This window comes from Cynoglossus semilaevis, chromosome 10, assembly GCF_000523025.1.
Source record: "Cynoglossus semilaevis isolate Cse_v1.0 chromosome 10, Cse_v1.0, whole genome shotgun sequence".
Lineage (NCBI taxonomy): Eukaryota > Metazoa > Chordata > Actinopteri > Pleuronectiformes > Cynoglossidae > Cynoglossus > Cynoglossus semilaevis.
In genome coordinates, this window is record NC_024316.1 from 10160295 (window position 1) to 10172096 (window position 11802).

The 11802-nt window shown below is 39.4% G+C and overlaps 1 protein-coding gene across 3 annotated transcripts in view; it reads right to left on the reverse strand.

Annotated features, from left to right (window-relative positions):
• Window positions 1-295: 295 nt before the first annotated feature.
• The window catches only part of pex14 (peroxisomal biogenesis factor 14), a 46605-nt gene continuing 35098 nt past the window's right edge, over window positions 296-11802 (reverse strand). The window contains exons 7-10 of one of the 3 annotated variants that reach the window (XM_008318670.3): window positions 10769-10866; window positions 4518-4609; window positions 2313-2709; window positions 296-926 (exon numbers count right to left, since the gene is read on the reverse strand). In XM_008318670.3, coding sequence (XP_008316892.1) covers window positions 903-926; window positions 2313-2709; window positions 4518-4609; window positions 10769-10866 — 611 coding nt within the window. In that variant the 3' untranslated portion in view covers window positions 296-902. Of the gene's footprint in view, window positions 927-988; window positions 2710-4517; window positions 4610-10768; window positions 10867-11802 lie in introns of those variants that run through there. The other 2 variants (XM_008318669.3, XM_017035827.2) reach the window with 2 other exon arrangements.

Below are 11802 nucleotides of genomic sequence, written 5' to 3' on the forward strand. Positions count from 1 at the left end.
AAAAGTCCCTGCTGGGTCACGCTTTCTAAAAATTCACAACTGGGTGGTTGTTCACATGACTGTACACAGAAAAACTGCCGTGTTCACATGAGTAACTGATTCAAAAGACAAATTGCAATTCTCAGAGAAGTGATGAAAAAACGAGAAACGCTCCAGAAGAACAGAGATTTACCTGAAGCGTTTTGACCTCAAACCCCCCCCCCTTCCAACGATAAAAGAGGAAAGTACCGAAAATACGCAAAAAAAAAAAAAAAAAAGCAAATGTCTAAAAACACACGTGAGGTGTACCAGAAGAGAAAATATCTAATCGTTCAATGTTATTTATTTTTTACAGATACTTTGAGTTAAAGAAAGAAAAAAAAGTACATTTTCAATTGATGTTTAGTTTAAAAACAGCAGAAACACCTCTATTCCCAAGTCATTTTACAAACACCAGGTGAAAAGCAAAAAAAAAAAAAATTAAACAACTGTGATTCAAGATTCATTTCATATTATTTCATTTTAGTTAGCAGTTTAAGTCAAGTACTTGGATGTGTATTTCAAAGTATAAACTTGTATGGACTGAAAAAAATAGCTGTAAATAGCTAAACTTATAGTTTTTCAGATACATGTAGAAGACATGTCATTATAGACTAAGGACCAAATGCGTAGCTATTGTGTATTTCTAGAAAGGACGGGGAGCAGAGACAGAAAATTATTCTTTAACAAGTGTATTTCTACCTGACACTGCTGGGTTGTTGTCATGTTGTACATATTTTAAACTTCATCTAAAAAACTATGAATGACCAAAAAGCATGTGGACAAGAGGTGGAGTCACACACAACATTCAGAGACCCTCTACCTTTTCTGTGAAGGCCACATGCTGGAGGTGGAAATGGCCCGAGAGCTGATATCCCTCCTTCTCACTCATGGACTCTTCTTGTACGCTGGAGACAGAGTGAGTAATTCAATAAGTCAAGTATTCATTTATTGCTTTCCTTTTCAATCATCGGGGTTTTTTTTTTTTCTTTCTTTTTTTTTTTTTTTTTTTTAACTTCCCCCATCCACCTCCACACCAAGGAAAAACAAGCGAGTTCTGCAGGTTCCATCTGCGGCAGCGCTTGTCGTCTGACTGCGGCTTAATTACGAAATATTGGCGCCGTTTTCTGTAAAGATTACTCACCGTAGGAGGCCTCACATAATTTGGACTGGAGGGTTTGTCGCAGAAAATAATACAACGCAACTGGGCTTTCTGTATTAGATTTGCGCTTTTAGCCTCCTTGACATTTCAAGCTGCATGAACTAATACATCTGTTATTTGTTGATCATTTGATTATTAACATACTTCACAAACCAAATCAGCTGCCCTGCTGGAGACAAAGCTCACAGCTCAGCAGACGGCCTGGGTTTGTCTCGTCTGCCGCACACAAACACACGAGCAGAGTCGCACAATTCAGCCCTCGGTGAAAAAAAAAGGAAAGTGAGGGGAAAAAACATTCATCTTTCTCTTCTTTGAGCCTATGAACACAGTGACACCGGCATGGAACAAAGCCCGTCATCACATTCTAATCTCGAATTTCAGGGCTTTTATTTCACTCAAATGCCACCCTGCTGGCCTTGTGAATTATTGACAGACTGACACCAATGCGAAAGGACACATAAAAGAGGCTAAAAGCTCCTGCCCTAGAAGAACTTGTCCTCTCCTGTTGCCATCACCAGGGAGACAAACTGTGTTAATGCTCCTGTGGAAGCTTACTGTAACTTTGACAGAGGTATGTATGACTCCTGACCCGCAGCTGCACCGTACGGCAGACATATTCTCTGCAGCTTCGCCTCTGTGGTCTGTGTATGAATGAGCCTTATAGACATTATGAGAAGAGCAGCGCAGGGCCGTGTGTTATCTGATCAAATCAGGAACATTAAAAGCACTAACTCAGTTTGTTCTGGGTGGAGCTGGTTTAACGCCTGATTCGACTACTTCTAGGTAGCTTAGAGAGAGAAAAAAAAATGGTACTCAGCTTGGCGAGCATTCATTTGGTTTGGATGATGGAAAGTAAATGGAGGTAAGCCGTGTGTCAACTCGACAATATTTGTCAGTTTTGCGCCTCATTTTGCTCGAGATTAAAATGTTATAACAAGAGGAAACAGAAGGTGAGGAGAGAAATAAGAGCAAAACCCAAATACAGTGAGGGTGTGTGGATAAAGGCAGATTGAACCAAAGCCACGTGAAGATAGAAAGCCGTGTTTGAAGAGTGTTTTTGTGCTCTTTCTATTGCCGTCTAATCCACCTCGCTCTCATTGCTGGCACCCTCAGGCCGTCTCAGTTTGTCCACCTGTTCATTAATCTGTCCGTCTCCACCTCGCCGGTCCTCTGTCTGCACACCAACAGCCTCCTCCTCTGTGCCGCCGACGTCATCCTCCTTGCTGTCCTCCTCCCCCTGCACCTCCATACGGACCTGGTTCTTTAAGTCCAGCGGCAGGTCGATGGTGGTGGCATCTCCGTTCAGACCGTGAGCACCGTCAGGTCCTCCCAGTGACTCCTGGGAGTTGTGGTGTCCGTCCTTGAGAGGAGAGGAGTTCGCAGACTCGTTACTGACAGGAGAGATGTCGCTGCTGCTGTTATTGAATTCTGTGGGGTTTATGAATGGTGAGGTGGGCGCCGAGGGGGCCTTCAGGGGGATCTGCCACGAGGGGATTTTAGGAATACTTGGGGTAGAAGGAAATTGTCTCCTGTGGGAAGGAAAACAGACAAAACCAGACCATGACCTCTTCAGAACCATGACGACTTCAGGGTGACCAAGTCAGATCATCAAAGCTACATTTAAACACGCACACACACACACACACACACACACACACACACAATTAGCACTTCGCACAAGTCTTGTAATTAAAGCAAATAGAGCCCCCACCTGTTCACCCCCCAGCCCTACACTACAGATCCAGATGTTCATCACACCTGGTAAAGATGTCACACAGAATACTGCTTTTAAAATAAAACACACCCACACACACACACAATGCTGACTGTAAAACCTGAGCATCTCTAGGTCTTAATAAAGGCTGAAGATTATTTTGATGATTTAAGACAAGACAGGAACAAGTCTGGAGAAAGATGGTGATGGTACCGATTTTATGTTAACATTCAGGCTCTTTCTGCGGTGCCACTTCAGGTGAAGACAAGAAAGCAAACGTCGGAGGTGTCGAGTGATTAGAATGAAGGAGGGAAACAGCACATGCCCAACAAGACAGTTCTGGGGTAGTTTTTGTCCTTGTCAGTTTCTGATGTACAATCTTACCGCTGCCTTCATTAGAGACACGGACACACTGTCGTACATGCTAATGGGCTCAACTGAGCCCACATAGGCCTGAAGAGATGGGGGAGAAAAAAAAAAAGGCTGGACGGGAAGTTTTATCTAGACTGGTGTTGATTATTTACAGACCTGTAAGATGTCACTGGAATATAATATGCAGTATTAAATAATGAAAGAAAACTAGTTTAGAAAGAAGAAGGCAGAAGGATGGTGTAAAACAAAGTCCTCCTTTAGCAGAAAATAATTAAACATCAAGTGTGTGACTTCTTGAAGAAGTGGAAACCGATTTCTAAAGAGCGCAGTTGACCAAAAACATATGTAGAATACTTAACATTTTCTGGACTGAGAGTTGCCACTTATTTCATCTAACAAAGAGTGATGTTGCCTCAGCTCCTTAGTTGCTCAGTTGTCCTAGATGCAGCTGGTTGAGGCTGTTGCATATACATGATTCTGTACTTGTGTTATTATAGTCGTCCTCATTTTGTACTCATAAAATTAGGAAAAGTTGCACAGGAACAATTATGCGCGTGTGGTTATCTGGCTAACCAATAAAAGCAGTAAAACACAGAAGAGCAGCTGATGCCTGCAGTATGCTAATTGGCCGCGGCAAGTTGTGAAGTAAAAGAAATGGTGCAATCAGTATTATAACCTCTAGTGCCTGCGAGATTAAACATCTCTGAGATTAATGATTATGCTTTAAGTGAGCAATTTGGAAGAGCAATGTGACATTATGTGTTCTTTTATTTTATTTATTCATACACAAACACAAACTTTCCGGCCAACTACCACAATTCTGTACAGTGGAAGCCAGTAATGCAAAGATGACTGCATTATGTTTGTTTTGTAATTGTGTGTACAATCTGAGCAGAACCTACCGTCTTTGTGAGCACCCGAACACAACACAAACACACGCAGAGCACAATTTAAAATAATAATAATAAAAAAACGTTGTTAATAATATCTGACTAAGTAGTTTTTTAGGTTTATGAATTAATTTGTTAGAAGGAAACCATGCAAAAATAGGTCTGCCTGGCTTTTCTGACAGTTGGAAACACACCCGTTACAACTCAATCTACCAGAGTAACCTGTTTTATCATGCAAACCCAGAGAGTAAATAAAACCAATAGTACAGGTATAATAAAGAAAGTTTAAAACACCTGGTGTGTTGTAACATTGTGACACACACGCACATATTGTACTACACTCACACACGAACTCTGTTACCTGCTGAGCAGTAAGCCCTTTAAGGAAACCATCTCCTGCTTCAGCTCCCCAATTGTTTGGTTTTCCACGATGCGGGTGGATGAAGATGTTGCCTATGGAACAAACACAATTTGAGTTCACACAGACGCCACTCACAGCAAATACAGAGGCTCAGCACAAGGTAAACAGAAATCCTTTGACAACACCTTTATTGTGTCGTCCTCCCAACAATATGGAACAATGACAAACGCTTGTTTAAAGGAGTCGGGGCAACAACGAAGATGAAGATTAGCTTTAGCTCAGCTGTGGGAACAAAACTTCCTCAAAAAGTCATACAAACCTCATTTAATCAGATTGTGTACCAGTATAGATTTGTTTAAAGGTGAGCCAGCTGATTTGCATAAAGAGTTGATTTTGAAACATGACAACATTGATCAAAGAACACCACAGGTGTACAGTTTGAACTGTTCTCCTTCATCAACAGCACCCTCTTTATTTTCCTTCATTCGCACACAAACATGTGTTTTCATATTTACTGGTAGAATTCAAAACAGAATTCTGTGCTGACCCGGAACTAAATGTCTCAACAATGACAAAGACATAATATGCACGCAAAATAAAACATGAAAATATTTGAATGGCACAAAAGGTAATAAGATGGAAAACAAAGACAAAAGCTAAAACTAAGGAGGGGGGGGGGATGTTCTCGTCATCAACAGGATAAAGTTCCCATTTTAAATGTTCTTGTCATCAACAGGATAAAGTTCCCATTTTCTATATATCTAAAAAAGTCTCATTCACATATACTGAATGTAGACAATGTAAAAGCTGTTTATGAACTTATACCATGGTATACTTTATACCAGAAACTAATAGAGAAATCTAAAAATTACTCTGAAGCTTTCAGTTTTTAGTAATGTGAGCTTTCATGAACTCTTGACTGAATTCTTAACAAAACAATCAGGAGACTAAACTAATCATTTCACAAGGTCAGTTAGCTAAACCATTAGGTTAGTGACTGGTAAGCCATACCCAGGTTAGCAACTTGGGTATGTCTCTAACACACAAAGTCCAAACGTGGCTTGACACGTCGACTTCAATGCCAAGCTGCAAGAACCAAACACTTGAATGTTTTCCTGTGATGGAGAAGGCTTTGTTCGGCTATTAAGCAAAGGAGTTTGGAGCTGGAGAAGTAGCTAATTGCTTGGCGTTCTTATAGCATTCATGAATAAAGAGTGTAAACGTACAAGAGCAGTAGGAAAGACTGATGAGACCAGAGAGAGAAGAGACAGAAGACAAGAGAAGAGTGGGATAAAAGAAAAGTAAAAACTGTAATTAAGGCTCTCCTGACTCACCAGAGGAAGCTTGTTAGGAAGTGTAGACCCCCTATTGAGGGTGGAAGGATAACTTGGACTCTTTCGCTTGTAATTAAATCTAAGAGAAATTAATTGAATCACATCTGAAAGGGATCAGGCTCATTTACCGTAAAAGGAGGGAGGCAGGAGGAATGAGGGGAGACAGAGGAGGAGATGAGGGGAAGAAGTGTTTTCTTTTTCTTTTTTTTTAAGCTGTTATCAGCTCCTAAACCTCACTGATAAGGAGCTGCGTTTTAGAAGGAGTGCAGCGGAGGCCAGCTCAAGACGCAGTTATTACAGTCGTCACCTCATTAGAACCATCTTAATCCCTTGCCTTCCCAAAGCAGCAGTATAATAACAGTGGATTCTGCTTCTCCATCATTTTACACAGAGAAAAATATTGCTGTATAATCTGTTCTAAAAACGAAGCCCGGGGCCAGGTCTCTCTCACTGACCCAAATAGGAGGAATTCAACACACCTCGTTTAAGAGGAACAGCTGTAAGCAGAATTGTTAACTGCTAGCTACATCCATAATGTGCATTATCTACAGAGCAGCACCATATAATATCTCACATCAAGGCTTGTCACACAACACTACCTCTGACATATGTCTAATTAAGTCTGAGGAAACCTAATTAAATGTTGGGCCAGGACTGGATTTCAGCTCTGAGATACATTATGTCAGTGTTTATACACACGTTGTGAAAGAATCTCCTGTTAAGTGCACTGGGGGCTTAGGTGGGCTGAGTGGTGGTGGTGAAGATGGGCTATCAGTGACTGGAGAGAGTGAACGTGGGCTGTCATATTAGACGCCCTGTCAGAATCACTAACACATATCCAATGGACTGAACAAGTTATGAATAAAAAACAATTATCTTTGAAACGATTTTTCAGCCTTTTTATCGTTCTTTTTATCTCTGATATACAACAAATCTGAGATATTTTGACTCTATATTCATATCAAAACCAAAATGTGAGAATATAAAGATTTTTGGATTTTATACTGATTGACATTAACCTTATTTTTTGGCAATGTTTGGACAAAATACTCAGCTAGCCAAACTGAAAAGTAGGGGTGTGTACTAGCAAGAATCCGACATATGTATCAGGATACAGGGGCAAACGGTACAATATATTGTGATATACTGTGATACTATAGGCACGACGATACAGTGAGGATTTAATTGTAAGAAAACTGTCTGCATAGTAAACACACATTGTTGTTACATGCTCAACATCAGGTTACTAAAATTGGAACTGAGATCTACATTAGTTATCACAGAAGAAGAAATAAAAGCTGAATTAAATTAACCAAAGCCATGAAAATCGCATGTTAATTGTTAACAAAAAAAGTAATTAATTAAGAAATAATTGATGCAGTATTGTATCACTATCAATACAGTATCATGAAACCGAATATCATGATATGACAAACTGATACTTTCTCACACTGTAGTGAAAAGTATTCTTCTGGTAATAATATCAGTGTCTCCAGAACACTGAGTCTGGAGACAGAGTTGGATTATTTTCAGTAAGTATCTGTTTAGAACAGGTTGATGAATGAATTCCAGTCAAAGGCAAAATAAACTGTTAATTAAGACATTATGTAATATTATAAATGGAGAAGCCCGTTAATGTCCAATGGAACAGAGCTGAAAAAGTTGTCTAGCTCACTAACGCGCAGTGTTCTCTCTTTGTATTTGTGGACATAAACTCAGTCTACAAACCACATGACGTTAGCCTTAATAAAAGGAGTTGTCTAATACTAACTGTTGTTATTTTAAAAGAAACACAACCATCACTTACAGGCCAGGATAGCCCTTTTATTTTATTGTCAATTGGTTCTTGAGATTTGGTCCACTGGGGAAAGACTAGGACCAATATTTTCTTTTTTCTTTTCTGGCACGACTGCCAAAGTAAACTAAGGTAAAGTACAAAGAATCCTGTTTTTGACCAACGTTTAACTTCTTTTCAAACATCCTGGTGCACAGCTGCACAACAAACAACATAATTAGACCAAATATAAAGTACATTCTGTATGAACAGAGGACAAACAAGAAGAACAAACCCAGTGAAAACTGTTAACGCTGCAGAGCAGTCAAGCCATATATATACATATATACATATAAATATATAGAGATATGTGTATATATGTGTATATATATATGTCTTGATGCACACAAACATGCATACACAGATATATAGATACAATATATACACATACAATATATACTGTATATGCACTGCCATCCAGCAGTGTTCAAAGACAGCATTGCATCTGTATAAATGAAGATAAATGCCTGCAACAAGATCTTTAACAAGCCGTGTTTAAGAGAGTCTGAAGGCAAATTAATTCACAGTACTCCGCTGGCAGACCGTGTGTTTTCATGTAACACATGTATATTTATGATGGAATTAGTTTCAAAAGGAAGTCCCCAGAGGAGGGTTTTTGAGTGGAAACACTGCTAGTATCCAATTGATTTCACTCAATTTATGCACTTTCCCACTGGCAGTATGTCTCACAAAAGCAAAGAGGCGGTCTCTAATCTTCTATGTGTTATCCACTATTAAAAGAAAAAAAAAGAAACAAGTGATGAACTGAGTCAGCAGGGCAAACATAGTTAACAGTAAGATATGTGAGGATAATGGAGTGAAAACAAAGCCCTAGCTGGTTAACATTAGGAATAAATCACCCTCAAGCAACCTGTCCTGTGTCCAATCCCTACAGAATACAATAAATACATATTTTTTGTTAGGAAAAGTAAATATTTTAATCTCAGTAGGTTACACTGTTTAATTTCCATGCATCCTTCATTTGGCTGCTTGACTACAGAGGGCGCTATACTGTAGATCAATTTGGCCTCATATAACAATTAGAGATTTTCAAAAACATATTTTGTTTCCTCAATTTTGCAAAATTTTAAATATTTTAGTTTAGTCCTGGGCATTTGCTAATGCCAGTAGGAGGTATTACGACTACAAATAAATTAAAAAAAAAAAAGTCACTTCAGAGACAAACAAAGAAATGTCTCCAAAAAACCCAAGCCAAATCTGTCCATGAAGTTGAAAGCAAATATCCAATGCTACATTGGTAAATAATCTACTGGTTCTTTGTCGGTTTAAGCTAAACAGCCTTGCCTAATTTTGGAACCAATGTGAAGCCTCATTAATGGTCCTGAATAATTTTTGGGCAAAATTTGTGGAATCGGTCTTTTAGAAAGAAGAAGACAAAAAGAAAATAATTCGCAGAAAAAGAATAACGTCTTCTCAGCGGTCGGTGTCCGAGACCATAAAGAGCCGACCTGACGCAGGCCCTGTAGTCTGGAAATGTGCTGCATCAGCAGTGTGTGTACGAATTCACTTTCATGATGAGGTGGCCGGTTAAGGAACAGTAAACATGGTCCGCAAGTGCGTGGTTTCCAAACTACGAGAAATGTTTACTTAGCAGCTGAGGAAACAGACGTCTCCATGTGTTTTGGGTTAAAGGCACATTTCCGCGTTGAGAGGTATAATTGCTAAGCGTGGTTCACTTGGAGCCGCGTGGTGAGGAAAACCCAGAAAGCCACAAACGGTGAATGATAAGTAGCTCTCCAGCACCAACATGTGTTTCTCATCAAATATCCTGGACCTGAAAACAATTTCCCCCGATGATTCAGGACAAGAAAGAGCCGACTTACAGAGAAAATTTAAAATCAATGTTATAGCTATAAAAGAAAATTTATGATTTGTTTTATGGATATTTTGATGTGAAATATACTTTTTATACACTGCTGCTGCTGTCCAGTCAGGCACTTATAGCAAATGAAGTACACACTGCTGGAGACAATCTAGGATTTGAAGATGTCAAATACAAGGAAATGTCACTTCTGGTGACAGTACAACTTCACTAACAGACTAATGTTGAGTCAAATCTAATCTTCAGACCTCGTACTCATACAGGCTGAGCTCAGTCCTTTCTACACTCAAAAAAAAGAAAAAAGAAAAGCAGCTAAGAACTTAAAACGGCACAAAATATTAGATGCGAGTTGTCAGTTTTTCATGAACCTTGTCCGGGGGAAGAGATTCATATTTTCCTTCCTCATTTGTGCTGAAAACAGATGTGTCTGCATATGTTTTCCTGAGATATCCAGATGCTACAGTGAAACACCCGTGTGCTTAACAGCTGCACACATAAAACATTGTCTTAGATTGTCTCTTCCAAGGCACTTTTTAAGAGCCCAGAGATCATAAAGTGATTTATGGCCGGTGTTATAAAAGCAAGAAACATTTCATCCTTGCACATAAGTTTTAAGAACAATCACTCAGTCTGATTCACTTAAACACTTTAGAGTAGATTATGAACAACGTCTATAAAAATCAAGGCAAAGAGGAATGACCATATGGTTAAGTATTATGGTCCCATGATGAGATGCATCGTACCATTTTGCAGCCTGCATTCTGATAATATACAGTATAATAAGGCTGTCCGTCTTAGGTACTTATGACTCTGGGAAGCAAAAGAGTTTTTTAGTGCAAAGGATCCTGGAGAAGACTCTTCTATCTCATCAATCTGGAGGTTTCATTTTGAAACTTTACATTTACTGGGCTCTACTGCAATTTACGAGTTTCTGCCTGTCTACTGTCCCGCAAATCATTATTTACAACATCACAGACCCTAAAAACATGGGAAGTCCGAGAACTTCAATGTCTCAAGACTTGGGAAGGTTTGTAAAAAGTTTACTCTTGATAGACTTAACTGTTGTTTTGAAGGCAACGTAAGATGTTGGACAGATTGTTGCTAAATATGAGGAAAATGCTGAATGTGGCAAATGCATTAGTGCGTTAATGTTTCTCTTAAACATCTCTTATTTTTTAATTGTGTGGGGTCTTTTTGAGTAACTGATGCTTATTTGCTGATGAAGTGGGAATTCATATACCTTTGCTGAATTGAGTTCCTGGGAGAGCTCTTGGATTCTCTGCTGCTGCTGGATCAGGAGCTCCTGGATGGAGCCCAGGGTCTGCTGCAGCTGGCTAACTGTGGAAACAGCAGAACAACAGATGGTAAAATCTGCAAATTTAGAAAACTTTTTTTTTTTTTTTTAAGAGAGGCAACGTTGTTTGTGTTTTCATGTCACCAACTCATCTTTCTGGAGATAGCACTAGAAATGACAAGATCCTACTTACATCGCTGATCAAAGCTGTCCTTTATGAATTATAATCAAAGCTAATGCCCCGTAACTTTAGTTGGAGCTTTTTGTTCAGAGGCAGAGGGTGGAGGGTGATGGGGGCACATAGGGATGGAGATATTAATCTCTAGTGTCTGAACTTAAATCAAATAACAGTCTCTAACCTTCCATTATCCACCCAGACACTGGCTTCTAATGCATCTTAAATCCTCAAACGATCAACAAAGGAAAAAACAAGGCTCTTATTTGGGAGGAGGCTGCCAGACAAAATGTCCCCCCTAATCCTAATAAATATTGTTCTTTTTCCATTGACTTTGAAGATTGAATTAGTTCAAGTGTTGGTGTTGGATGTGGGTGTATGATTTCAAATAACACCAGGCACAGTTTGTTGGCCCCTGCTTCCAGTCACGCGTGTATTACCAAACAATGCATTAAGTTTCCTCAAGCTGATTATATTACAGAAAACCAATAAACATTCATATAAATCATGGGCGTGTAAAGTGTTAAATCAAGCCTAATAGGATTAACATCAACAGATATTGTGGCGGTCCACTACTGAGGTTGTCAGGCCAATGGTTAAAAGCCTGAGCTGTTGCCGCCTGATGTAAAGACGGCTCCTCTCACATTGAGTTACCCAGAGCCAGGACAAAAGACAGAGATGAGCTTGGAGTCTGTTTCTTTGGAAATCCCACACAGAGAAAATATTTGATCTTTCAAAGACACTAATATCTTGTAGTGACACCTGTGTTTAAATGGGTGGAGATGTATCAATATGGGTGGGGTGC